The sequence below is a fragment of the Phascolarctos cinereus genome, unplaced genomic scaffold (assembly GCF_003287225.1).
Source record: "Phascolarctos cinereus isolate Bilbo 61053 unplaced genomic scaffold, phaCin_HiC Scaffold_5;HRSCAF=322, whole genome shotgun sequence".
Taxonomy (NCBI): domain Eukaryota; kingdom Metazoa; phylum Chordata; class Mammalia; order Diprotodontia; family Phascolarctidae; genus Phascolarctos; species Phascolarctos cinereus.
The window spans coordinates 454,043,140-454,056,049 of NW_027555958.1; the positions used below are offsets into that span (position 1 = coordinate 454,043,140).

General features: G+C 54.9%; 1 protein-coding gene across 1 annotated transcript in view; it reads right to left on the reverse strand.

The window, feature by feature from the left end:
• Window positions 1–12,910, reverse strand: part of LRP8 (LDL receptor related protein 8) — a 127,820-nt gene that overhangs the window by 37,671 nt on the left and 77,239 nt on the right. The window contains 6 exon segments of the mRNA XM_020987812.2: window positions 2,365–2,487; window positions 3,189–3,311; window positions 5,853–6,051; window positions 6,053–6,222; window positions 8,182–8,310; window positions 10,338–10,460. Coding sequence (XP_020843471.1) covers window positions 2,365–2,487; window positions 3,189–3,311; window positions 5,853–6,051; window positions 6,053–6,222; window positions 8,182–8,310; window positions 10,338–10,460 — 867 coding nt within the window.

Below are 12,910 nucleotides of genomic sequence, written 5' to 3' on the forward strand. Positions count from 1 at the left end.
CCTCCGGGGTCCAGTCTGACCCTCTCATCTTAGAGTTGGGGAATCCTGAGGCCCTGAGGCTTGAAATTCCTTGTCCAAGTCACAGAGATGATTAGCAGCAGAGGCCCTAAGGGGTGACCCCAGGGGTCCGGAGAGGAAGTGCCTCCGAAGCAACCCAGGGGGCCAAGGAAGCAGGTCAGGGCTCCCGGAAGGCCCCAGCAAGGACCCCAAACCTGACACAGTGTCACAACGCTATTCCAAACACACATGGACCATGCTCGCACAAACACACGCCCATGCGCACTTCACTTGGGTAAATCATGCAAGAGAGAGGGAGGAAGAGAAGGAGTTTAATCGGTTAATGTCCCCTGGCTGACTTCTGTGCCTCCAGGGGTGATGGTGAGAGGGGTGAAAGGCGGAAGGGGGGTCTGGCCCCTTTGCTGGAAGGTTCCGCCATGTCCAGGACTGCTCTCAGTAGGGAGGGCCCTGTCAGAGCTGAAGGGGACCCAGGGGCAGCTGGCTCACCTTGTGTCTGAGTAAGAGCCGATACCTCTCTGACTTGTGACTGGAAAGGCACTTTGGGACCCCCTCCCATGCTTGGGAAGGATCTCCTGACATCGTACCTAACGCTGCTGCTTTGTGACTTCCCTCCATCACTTAACCCGCTCTTCTGCCCTCTGGCGTCTGGCCGTACAAGGCCACTTACAGCCCTCCAAATACTTGGAGACAGCTATCACGTCCCCCCTCGGGACTAGGCACCCCTACTTTCTCCAAGGAATCCTCAAAGGGCCTGATCTCCAGCCTCCTGGGCATCCGTTTTTGGGTGAATCCCAGTCCATCAAAGGCCTTCGTAAAGGAAGGGGGGACCTATTGCACTGACTGCTCTGTTAGGTGCCGGGCCTCCGTTAAAAGAGGAGCCCAAGGCTACATTAGCTCTTCTGGCTGCTGTATCCCACTGCAGGTTCATGTTAACCTTGTGGTCCAGTAGGACCGTCGGGTCTTTTCCCTACAAAACACTTTCTAGCTCTACCTCTCCCAACCTCCACTTGTACAGCTGGTTCACTGAACCCAAGGACAGAACTTTGTATTTATCCCTGATGAGTATGACTGTGTTAGATCAAAGCCAGATGACTGTGGCTTCCCCCAGCCCTCCACTGTTCCTTTATATCAGTCCCGAATGGGCAGTTTGGGGGAAGGGATGGTGAAGCACCTACTCTCCTTTTCCCAGATGATGGAGTCTTTGTCCAATAACTCAGATTTGGAGGCGTGGTCAGGCCTGAGACTCATTCTGCTTTCTTAACCAAGTTCAGAGACAAGGCCGCCATTAGGGCCAGAACCACAATGCTCAGGACCCATCCTTGGGGCAGTGGGAAAGATGAGGAGGGAATAACCCCCCTGGGCCCGATCCTGTAATCTGGCTAGATCCCACATTCCCCTCGATCCCCTGGCCTACCTTTCTGGGAGCTTGGCTTGGCTAGGTGGGCACTGAGACCCAACCGGCCAGGGCATCTGCCCAGGCCAATGCTCTCCCACCCTTCCTCCTTCCTGTTCCTGATTATTCAGCTATTTGAGCCCCCCACTTTCCCCCCTCGGACCTCTCCCCTTTCTGAACTCTGGCAACTGTGACCTTCAAGCTGATTTCATTTTTCAAATTTCATAGGCTCCCAGTCCTACACTTGGAAGAGACCTCAGAGGCCAACCCCCTCATTTAAAAAAAAAAGGAAACTGAGGCCCAGAGGGGTCTGTGGGGTTCTAGGTCTACACCCTGTTTCCCTATGTCACATAGGAAGCCTGTGTTCTTACCTTCTGCCTGCTCCGTGCCCATTATACTAATGACTCTCACTGAATCTGAGCTAGAAGGCACTGTGGATCTGAAGAAAGGCTCCCCACCCCTTCTAAGGCATCTCCTGCACGTGGTCACTCAGCTGCTGCTTAAATACATTCCATGACGGGGACCTCACCATCTACCAGGGAGATGCTTCATCTGCCCCCTGACAAGCCCAGACTGGTTCATGGTTTATGATTTCTTTTTCTTGATGTGAAGTTGCCTGTGTAGGGCTAAGACCCTGGCTATATCAGCAGGACAGGGGAAGCCAGAGAGAGAGAGAGAGAGAGAGAGAGAGAGAGAGAGAGAGAGAGAGAGAAGGAAAGCCCCACTGTGGAGCATGGGAGCGAGGGCACAGGCAGAGAGAGGCTGAGGGCAGCAGAGCTGGAAGGGGTCTGAGGGCAGAGATCCCATCCCCTGTCATTGCAAAGGCAGAAAGGCCAGAGATGTTAGGTGACCTGCCCAAGGTCACACAGTGAATTAGTTGGGAGCAGAGGGCAGAGCAGGCAGGGCAGAGCCCTGGAGAGCAGCGGGGGGCAGTGTGGGGGTGGGGACCGTACCACATTCTTTCATCGGCTCATCAGACCCATCGCGGCAATCTGCGCGACCATCGCACACTTTGCTGCTGTCCACGCACTCGCCACTCTTACAATGAAACTTGCCGGGACTTTCACATGTGGATTCTGTCGGGTCGGACAAGAGAGCAAAGTCTGTTAGGCTGCTGGGGACGGGGCAGAACCAGGCCCAGGGCACATCCAGGCATGGAGGAGATACCAAAAAGGGGGCTGGCAAGGGGCTGAGCCTCCCGCCAGCCTTTAGGATGGAAAAGAAGGGTCAAAAAGGGTCCCCTCCAAGGTTTCTGGCTCATCTCCTTGACAAAACCCCCGACAAGTGGTCATGCAGCCTTGCTCGGCATACTTCCAGGGACGAGGAAGGCTGCCCTTCAAAGGCAGAGCACTCCTCTGGGCCAGCTGGAATGGGATTAAGATCCGCCTGTCTGGACCTTCCTGGCTCGGCCTCATCCCCCTCCATGGATTTGAGGAGGTCTGGGTCATGCTAGGCCTGCGCCCTGCTCAGAGGCCCCTCCTAGCTGGAGCAGACGCCCAGACAGATCAGACAACGTCGGCCTGGGCCTCGGCCACCCTCTAGCAGGTCCCTGGGGGGTCTAAACTGTGGGCTTCATTGGCATCTGGAGAACCCTAGTACAAGAGCTAGGTGACCCTCCACTGAGGTCACTGAGCCTCCCCCTAGGCCCGGCTGCAGAAGACAGAGCCAGCACCCAATCTGGAGGTCCTGCCTGCCTGGCCTCCTCCACGCAGCATCTGGCCATCCAACGCACGGTCACAAGAAGTCCCCGTTGCCCCACCCCTGGCCCAGGACATACCCTGCAGGCAGCCGGCCTCATCACTGCCATCGGGGCAGTCCTGCTCTTGGTCACAGCGCTTGGCCCCCTGGACGCAGGTCCCGTCTGCACACTGGAACTCCTCGGCACGGCAGGACACCACAGCTTCAGAGAGGGGGAGAGGAGACACAGAAAGGGTCACACTGGGGAAACACAGACCTCTCACCGTCGGGCAACTCGGCAAAGACACAGGGGAACCCTTCCCGCTTAGCTAAGAAAACATGTGGGCTACGGCCCAGAGTTCTGGGACTTCCCTAAGCGGGATAGTGGTGCCAGTGCTGGGGGAGGAGGGCTGCAGGCTTCCCTGCCGAGGCCTTCACCCCACTCTGGGATGCTCTTATGGGCAGAGCTGACACCAGCCTCCCCCCAGGCTTGTGGTTCTGCCCTCTGAAGCCAAGCGGAGCTCAGGCCCTCGGCCTCCACCAGGCCACTTTGTGGATTCCCACTACACAGACTTGATCATTCCCATGGTAGAACTATACAGGTGGAACCAGGCTTTGAGATCGGCTCGCCTGAAGGACCTTGGGTAAGTCCCTGGACCTCGGCTCAATGACCCTTTCTATGATCGTGGGTCTGTGACATGAGGGGGCGGGGAGAGATGACCTCCCCACTCCCAGTAAGCCTAAGGTTAATCCCTCTTCCACGTGACAGCTGAAGACAGCTATCACATCTCACCCAAATCTTCCTTAATCCAGGCTAAACAGCCTTAGCTGGCTCCTTTAATTAAATCCCCGGATGGCACAGTCCCCAGGCCCCTCACCATCCTGACTGCCCTCCTTTGAACACCCTCCAATTGATCCACATCCTTCTTAAACTGAACACAAGCCTCCGGCTGGAGCCCGGCCAGGGCAGGGGACAGAGGGACAATCGCCTCCCTTATTCTGAGAACCGGGGGCCAGGGAGACACCAGCAAGCCAGGGACGGCAGCATGGTGTGGCAGAGACGGGCCAGGGGCACGCCCGCTCCTCAGTGATTAACTGGTAATATGGGATGGACTTGGAAGCTGCCTCGGTTGGACTAAATGACCCTAAGGCTCCTTGAAGCTCTAAATTCTCCATGCTCCCTCCAAGTGCCCTCAACTGAGATGAGATGATCTCCCCTTTCTCAGTTGGCCCCAGCACATCACTAAGGACCCCTCCTTCAGATTCCTCTTTTCCCTCATATCACTATCTGCACATATTTCAAGGGCAGCAGCTCCTTAGGAATGGCTGTAGACTTAGAGCCGGAGCGGACCGCAATGCCCACCAGGCCTCTCCAGAGTGCCACGGAAGTGAGATGATTTGCCCAGTAGCAGCTAGGTGGTGCCATACTGCACAGAGCACTGGCCCTGGAGTCAGGAAGACCTGAGTTCAAATCTGCCCTTGAACATTTCCTAGATGTGTCACCCAGGGCAAGTCACTTCACCTTGTCTGCCTCAGTTTCCTCATCTGTAAAATGAGCCAGAGAAGGAAATGGCAAATCACTCCAGTGTCTTTGCCAAGAAAACCCAAATGAGGTCACGGAGAGTCTGACACGACGGAAATGACTCAACCATAAAAACAACACGAAGGTTGTAACAGCAGAATGGGGACTCGAAGCCAAGGTCTTCCCCCAACACATCCAGAGCTCTTGGCCTGCCTCAGAAAGGCAGCTCCACAGAGCCAGGTCTGCACCATACCCACTTCTGTGCCCTCCGGCTCTGCCCGTGGGCACTGTTGCCTTCCCTTTTATCTGGGGCGCACCTGCATTGGAGGCAGCAGAGCCCTGACAAGTGACGTGGACAGCCCGGGCAGGCAGCCTCTCGGGGGTCCCCTGCCCGTCTAACCAAGGCCATGGTAGGGGGAACCCTGGATTGAAGGCCCAAGGCCAGTCCCAATGCTTAGGAGCTGTGGGATGGGGCACATCCCTTCCTCTCCCTGAAGCTTCCTCACGGGAACCTGGGGGCAGGGAGCTCGACAGCAAGGGGGAAGACTGGGAGAGGGAGGAGGGTTTGGTGGGGACAGGGGAGGCGGGGGGGAGGGGAAGCTCAGGAGCTCTGCGTTGGAGCAAGCCGAGTGTGGGGTGCCTGTGGATCATGGATGGGGAGACGTCAAAGAGGTGTTTGGGTCCGGCGGGTGCCCAGATGATGCTCTGGGAATTTAACGTACCAGGGATAGCAGACCCTGCCTGGACTCCTTCCTCAGAGGGGCGCTATAAGCTGTCAATAACAACAATAACTAGCATTTATATAGTTTGCAAAGTACTTTCTACGCATTATCTCATTTGAGGGAAAGGCTTTTTGTAACTCCTAAGTGCTCTGCAAACATCTTGCCAGGGGTCAAGCAGGATGGGCTGCAATCTGCATTGGTGAAGGGGATGCTCATAGGGGTAAGAACACAGCTGTGGGTCCGTCTTCCTAAGGAAGGCTTAAAGGGAAGTGAGAAGGAAGCAGACCAAGGAGGAGATGGGGCAGACCCGGTATGGCCTGGAGCTGGGGTCCCCTTTGACCAGGGGATCTTCCCAGGACTTCTCAGTCCGGTCCCCGTCACGGATCCCCTTTGCCTGGGATGTTTCTCGTCTCCTCTCATGGTCTGCTCGCCATTCTTCCGTTACTCTGCCTTGTTAGGACTGGAGGGACCCTCAGAGACTTCCTGCTTCACCCGCCTCCCCCTCCCCCCAGGCACTCACCACAGCTGGCCTCATCGGACTTGTCTTTGCAGTCTGCGTCCCCATCACACTTCCAGGTCAGATGGATGCACTCTCCGCTGCCGCACGGGTACTCGCTGGCACTGCAGGTGGCTGGGGCCGCCGTACCCGCCTGGCGCCCGCATCGCTCAGGCCCCTCGTCTGACCGGTCCTCGCAGTCGGCCTGGCCATCGCAGAGCCAGCGCTCGGGGGATGCAGGCGCTGCTGTTGCATCGGAACTCCTGGGGCCCACAGACCTGGGCCGGGCATCCCCGTTCGTCGCTGCCATCGCCACAGTCGTCGTCCCCGTCGCACACAAAGACCGTGGCGATGCACGTCCGGTTACTGCACTGGAACTCTCCGGGGGAGCAGACTTTGGGGAAGAGAGAATGTGCACGCCCAGGTGAGTCAGGGACACGGCGGGCCACTCCATCACACCTGTCTCCCCTCGGTGAAAGGTCGAGGGCTTGGACCACCTGTCCTCTGACATTCCCTGCGGCTCTGAACCGATGATCCTAGGGTCTTTTCCAGCCGATATCCCAGAAGTCCCTCCAGGTATGAAGTCAACCAGCATTTATGAAGCACCTACTACACGCCCAACGCTGTACTAAGCACCAGGGACAGATAACCATAAACAGCAAGCAGTGCCTGCTGTCAAAGGGCCGTCTAATCTACAACTGCACATGGATAACCTTACATCTGATTGCTTACTGTCTCAGGCAGCGGAGCAGGGAAGGAAGGGAGGGAGGGAGGGGTAGAATCTGGAACGCAAAACTTTAATAAACATGTTTGAAAAATAAATTATTGAATTTTTTTTTTTAAAAAAGAGCCATCTAGTGGGGGAGGCAAACATGCAAACCAAGACATCTACTAAAACCGATCTATCCCCTAAACAGGTCCAGTATTTTTCCACCTCTACACCTTTGTTTATGCTGTTCCCTATGCCTGGAGCCCCTTCCCTTGCCTTCCAAAATCCTCCCCATCCATTAAGGGCCGCTCAAGTGACCCTCCTTCTTCTCAGCCTTCCTGATCCCCCACAGCCAACCAGGGTCTCTCCTGCCTTGGAACTCCACTGTCCTTCCTGTACGTACCATACTTAACACTGGTCCCCATCTTGTCCCCTTACTAGGCTGAAGCTCCCTGTGAGTCCAGGGGCTGTGCTTTCTATCTCTCTCAGTGGCCAGCACAGGACCTCCCCCTGTCCCCACTAGAGTGTAAGCTCCTTGAGGCAGGAGCCAGCACCGTGCCAGGCACACAGTAAAGGCTTAATAGATGCCCATGGATTTGCCTCACCTGGCACCCAGCATGTCGGCGTTTCAACACTTCTCTCCTAGAGTCCCAGATTTTCAGAAGGTTTGCTGGCCCGGAGGCAGAAGGGGCTCCAGCCTTCTTCTGGCCCCAGCTCCAGGAAGGAGTGGCCACGTGTGATTTCCCCGGTAACTGAATCAGCCCCAGGGATTGTTTTGGGTTTGTTCCCATGCCAGCGTCCGGCCTTGGGCCTGGAGGCCCAGGGCGTCCCTGGCAGAAGCTTTTACCCCTCAAGCCCAGGCTGGCCTCTCTGTCACTCCCCCACTCCCAGCCCTCAGAGCCCCGCAGAACAAACAGAATCCTTCTCTCCTCGATGGGATGGCCCTCCAACTACCTGAAGGCAGCTATCATGCTCCCTAAGACTTCCCTGCTCCACGTCCACAGTGCCCAGTCCTCTTTACGGCACCATCCTATTTACCAGCTGGGACTCCCACCAGCATTCCAACGTCTTTGCTAAAATGTGAGGCCCAGAACTGAATCAACCTGATAAAAGCTCCTAATTCTCTGACACAGCAAGGCTCACAAAGAGCTGTCCTCACCACCCAGTGAGGGAAGGTTATCTCCCCATTTTACAGATGGGGAAACTGAGTCTCAGAGCAGCAGCGTGACTTCTCTAGGGTCACGAAGCTAGTAAGTGGCACAGCTGGGATTTGAACCAGGGCTTGATTTAAGGAAAAATTTCCTAAGAACTGTATGAGGCAGCATGCTGGAGTGTCAAAGGACCTGGGTTCAAATCTTGCCTCTGCTACTTATTCCCGGAGGAAAATCAATTCTCTTCCCCAGGCTTCAGTTTCCTCCTCCGCAAAATGATGAGGTTGGACCAGATGACCTCCGAGGCTCCTTCTGGTTCTGAATCGGAGCCCTTGGTCCCTCTGGGCCTCAGTCTCCTTGGCTGTAAAAGAGAGCTATCGGGCTAGATGGCTTCTCGGGCCCCTTCCCCCTCTACATCTCCACGACTCGTCCAGAAGATGATCCTGGGCTCAGGGCTGGCCTCTCGCCCCCCTCCCGCCCCCAAGGTGCCCACCTGTGGTGCAGCCGACCTCATCGGTGCCCATCTCGCAGTCCTTCTCCCCGTCGCAGCGCCAGGATGAGGGGATGCACTTGTGACTTGAGGGGCCGCAGCTCAGCTTCTCAGCGGGGCACACCTGTTCGGCTGTGTTGGGGAGGGAGACACAAACACAGGGCAGAGTGAGCGATGGGAGCAGGGGAGCAGGAGAAAGCAACCCCAGAACTCAGGGCTTGAGAAAACTGAAGAGAGAACCTTAAGTCTTGGAGACTCTTGGTTTTACTAACAAAGAGCTGAAGAGCAGAAAATGACTTGGCCAAGGTCACACACTGGTAGCTGAGAGCAGTGTACCTGCCTCTGGTGACCACAGAAGACCCTCTCAGGCCTCACCCCCCCCACCCCCGCACTAACAGACTCAGGCCCACAACTGGGCTGAGACCCAGAGACCAGCTGTCGTCGGGATTAACCTCCTGCCCAGGAGACGGCTCTGTCTTTTCTTAATAAACCCGTCACTGCCCAGATGATCAGGCCAATTTTCTGACAGAGCTAAATTAAACCGTGAGAATGGCATTCACTTCCCAGAGGCTTCCAGAGTCTTCCAAAGCCATGGGGGTCCACAGAGCACCTGGTCCTTCCCAGGCCCCACGTGGAGCTCCCACGTACCCCAGAAAGCCAGCTCTGAGGCCCTCAGGACCTTCAGCCAAGGAGAGCTTCTATCAAGGACCGACTGGTATTGTATTTGTGCCTAGCATGGTGCCTGCACATAGTAGGTGCTTAACAAATAGTGATCAATAACCCATCTACACACACACATAAAATACACAGAACCTCCCAGGTAGAAGATACCTCAGGGACCCTCTTGACCAACCTATACCTGTACAAGAATTCCCTGGCCAACAAATGCTCATCCAACTGGGATACCTCTAGGTGATGGGGAACTCACTACCTTTCAAGGCATTCTAATCCATTTGTGGACAGCGTGCACTGATAGGAGGCATTTCCCACCTCTTCCCCCTGTCCCTAGCACTCTAAGCTCTGCCTTGTGGGGCCAATCAGAACAAATCTAATCCCACTTTGATGGGATTATTTGATGGGCTATCCCTTCACACACATCTACCCTCTTTCACACAACACCCCTACACTATCACTGTAACTAGCATTGGGGGGGGGGGAGTAAGTGACTTGCCCAGGGTCACACAGCTACTCAGTGTCCGAGGCCACATTTGAACTCAGGTCCTCCTAACTCCGGGGCCAGTGTTCTATCCACTGTGCCACCTAGCTGCCTACACACACACACACACATATGTATATATATGCCTATATGTACATACATGCATTTATATATAGTATTTTAGGGTTTACGAAGCATTTTTCATATATTATCTCATTTGACCCATCCAAAAACCCTCTGAAGTTGGTGCCACTATTGTTCCCATTTTAGAGATGAAGAAACTGCGCCCCAAGTGACTTGCCCAGGGTCACAAAGCTGCTAAGTATCTCAGCCAGGATTCTAACTCAGATCCTCCTCCTCCTCCACGCTCAGTCACCATCAGCTGGCAGCCTCACACGTCCATATTCCCTCCTTCTAGAGGAAAGGAAGAGGGGGCAGGTCCCCCTGTGGCCATGGAGGAGGGCTGAACAAGGGCCCTGGGGGCAGGGAAAAGAGGGGACCAGACCTGATTCTGACATCCAGACACTGTGGACTCTTGTTAGTACAAGAGTCTTCCTCTCCACGAGCCTCTGTCTCTAATTTGATAAAAGCAAAGTTGGTAGTAGATCGGACGAGGAGTTCTGAATACGGACGGAAGGGAACATGCATTTATTAAGCACCTACTGTGTGTAAGGCACTGTGCTAAATGCTTTACGAGTATTATCGTATTTGATCTTCACAACAACCCTGGAAGATGAATGTTATTATTATCCCCTTTTTACAACTGAGGAAACTGAGGCAAATAGAGTTTCAGTGACTTGCCCAGGGTCACACGGTCAGTAAGTATCTGAGGCTGCCTTTCAGCTCAGGTCTTCCTGTCTCCAGACCCACTGTTCTAAAGTGGGGCCAGTGATCTTATTTTTTAAAATATTCTGGCGTAACTGGTGTCCCTTGTAATCCTGCGTATTTCACTTGAGGCACTAGCATCCTCCTCCTCATCCACAAGCATTTATTAGACACTCACTGCATGTGGCCTCGGCCTCGTCGGACCCATCGGGACACTCCTCCTCGCCGTCACATTTCCAGCGCTCTGGGATGCAGTGCCCGTTGTTACAAGTGAAGTCGCTGTCTGAGCACGTCTTCTTGGCTGCAAAGGGGAGAGAGACGAGGGTTAGGAGGAGCAGGCCAAGGCGGGATGGACAGGCCTGAAGCATGAACAAGGCCCATCCTTCACAAAGCCTGTGGGGCCAGCTCCTCGACCTCTCAGGCATCTTCTTGTCCAGCTTCCGGGTAACATATTCATCCAAGATGAATTTTCATTGAAACCAACACTTCTTGGGGGCCTGCGAGGGCCAAGGCTCTGAGCCCCGGGCTTGCGGGGGAGGAAAGACAGGCGAGCTGGGCATTTTTGTGGTTCAGACCAAAATCTGAGTCACCAGAAGAAATAACAGAGAAAAACACTGAGCTAGTACTTTCCCCACCCTAGCCCTAGGAGGTAAGTAATGTACTATCATCCCCCATTTCACAGATGAAAAAACAGAGGCAAGAAGTGACCTATAATCAGTTGGTAATTGGAGGATTTGGACTCAGACCTCTCAGCTTCAAGTACAGCATTCCTTCAGAGTAGGGAGGGACCTCAGAGGTCATCCATAGCCCCCAAAGGTTGGAGGAGAGAACGAGGCTGATGACTGCACAGCCCCGCCTTAGGTAAATCCAATTCACTTTTGAGTCAGGACCCACACCCAAATGGACATCCAGTCTGTATGTGAAGACCTTCAGTGAGGGGGACCCCAAATTTACAAATCTGAGTGCTGCGATCTGAACCCCAGTTTCCTGCCTCTTTGGCCGGGTCCTTCCAATCCCACCCCATGCCCTTCAGGGACAGGCTTACGACTGTGACTCCACTGTGGGGACACTCCAGTAAATCACTCCCCCCGCCCCCCTCCCGCAGGGGTTCTCTTGTTTCTAAGGTATCCGCATGGGACGGGAGGCTCGCCGTGGGCCACACAATCGAAACCTTGTTCTCTTCCTCCCCCCTCTTCCTCAACAACCAGCCTATCTTCCCGAGACACTCACCCCAGGAAAGCATCTCTATACAAAGGGCCTGGCCAGGAAGGGTCCCTTCAGTGAGCACCTGACAGGACCGTGCTGGGAGCTCTGTCTGGCCCCAGACACTGGCACACTGTGTGCCTGCCTTGTGTCAGAGGCTGGTGCTGGGGGACAGGCTGGGGGGGGGGGAGAACATCCCCCTCCTCATCTCCTAATCCGGGCTAGAATGAGCGATCCAGCTCAGCCTGGTCAAAACGTCCCCCTCCAAAATGGAGGACCCTGGGAATGTCCTCAACATCAGTCTTCCCCCAACCAAGCCATTCCCAAGAGCCGCTGGTTTATTTGCATGTGATTTGCATAGCATTCACATGCATTGTAGATATGTGCTTGAACAAAGATTTAAGGAACACCAGTGGAGACACAGCCAGTGTGACCTTGGGCGAATAACCTCTCCGGGCTCCAGCTTCCTCATCTGGCAAAGGAAACCATAGGGCTGGGTGGGTCTGGGGGCTGTGTTGGGTGAGACAAGAGGGTGCAAGGAAAAGCAATAGGGTGGTCTCTGCCCTGGAGCTCTCCCCAGAAAGAGGGGTCAGGCTGGCAGGATAGGAGGGAAGGGAGAGAGAGGCATGGAATCTTAGGGTATCAGAGCTGGGAGGGGCCTTAGAACAGGGGATGTCAGAGGTGGGAGGGGCCTTAGAACAGGGGATGTCAGAACTGGGAGGGGCCTGGCAACAGGGAATGTCAGGGCTGGGAGGCAGCTTAGAACAGGGAATGTCAGAGCTGAGAGGGGCCTTAGAACAGGGAATGTCAGAGCTGGGAGAGGCCTTAGAACAGGGGATGTCAGAGGTGGGAGGGGCCTTAGAACAGGGGATGTCAGGGCTGGGAGGGGCCTGGCAACAGGGAGTGTCAGAGCTGGGAGAGGCCTTAGAACAGGGGATGTCAGGGCTGGGAGGGGCCTTAGAACAGGGGATGCCAGAGTTGGGAGGGGCTTTAGAACAGGGGATGTCAGGGCTAGGAGTGGCCTGAGAACAGGGAATGTCAGGATTGGGAAGGGCCTTAGAACAGGGGATGTCAGAACTGGGAGGCAGCTTAGAATAGAGAATGTCAGAGGTGGGAGGGGCCTTAGAACAGGGGATGTCAGGGCTGGGAGGGGCCTTAGAACAGGGGATGTCAGGGCTGGGAGTGGCCTGAGAACAGGGAATGTCAGGATTGGGAAGGGCCTTAGAACAGGGGATGTCAGGGCTGGGAGGGGTTTTGGAGATCACTTAGCACAACCATAGTGAGGACCTCAAAGGTCATCTAGTCTAACTGTTGCATTTTACAGATAAGGCGGTCAGATGGTGCAGTGGATAGAGCACTAGACTTGGAGTCAGGAAGACCTGAATTCAAATCTGGCCTCAGACACTTAAGAGCTGGGTGACTTTGGGCAAGTCACTTAACCCCTGTTTGCCTTAGTGTTTTCGTGTGTAAAGTTTCAGGGGTTTAGATTAGGTCCCTTCCTGATCCAAATCTACAGGCACTTAATATTTATTGATCAAACGACTGAAT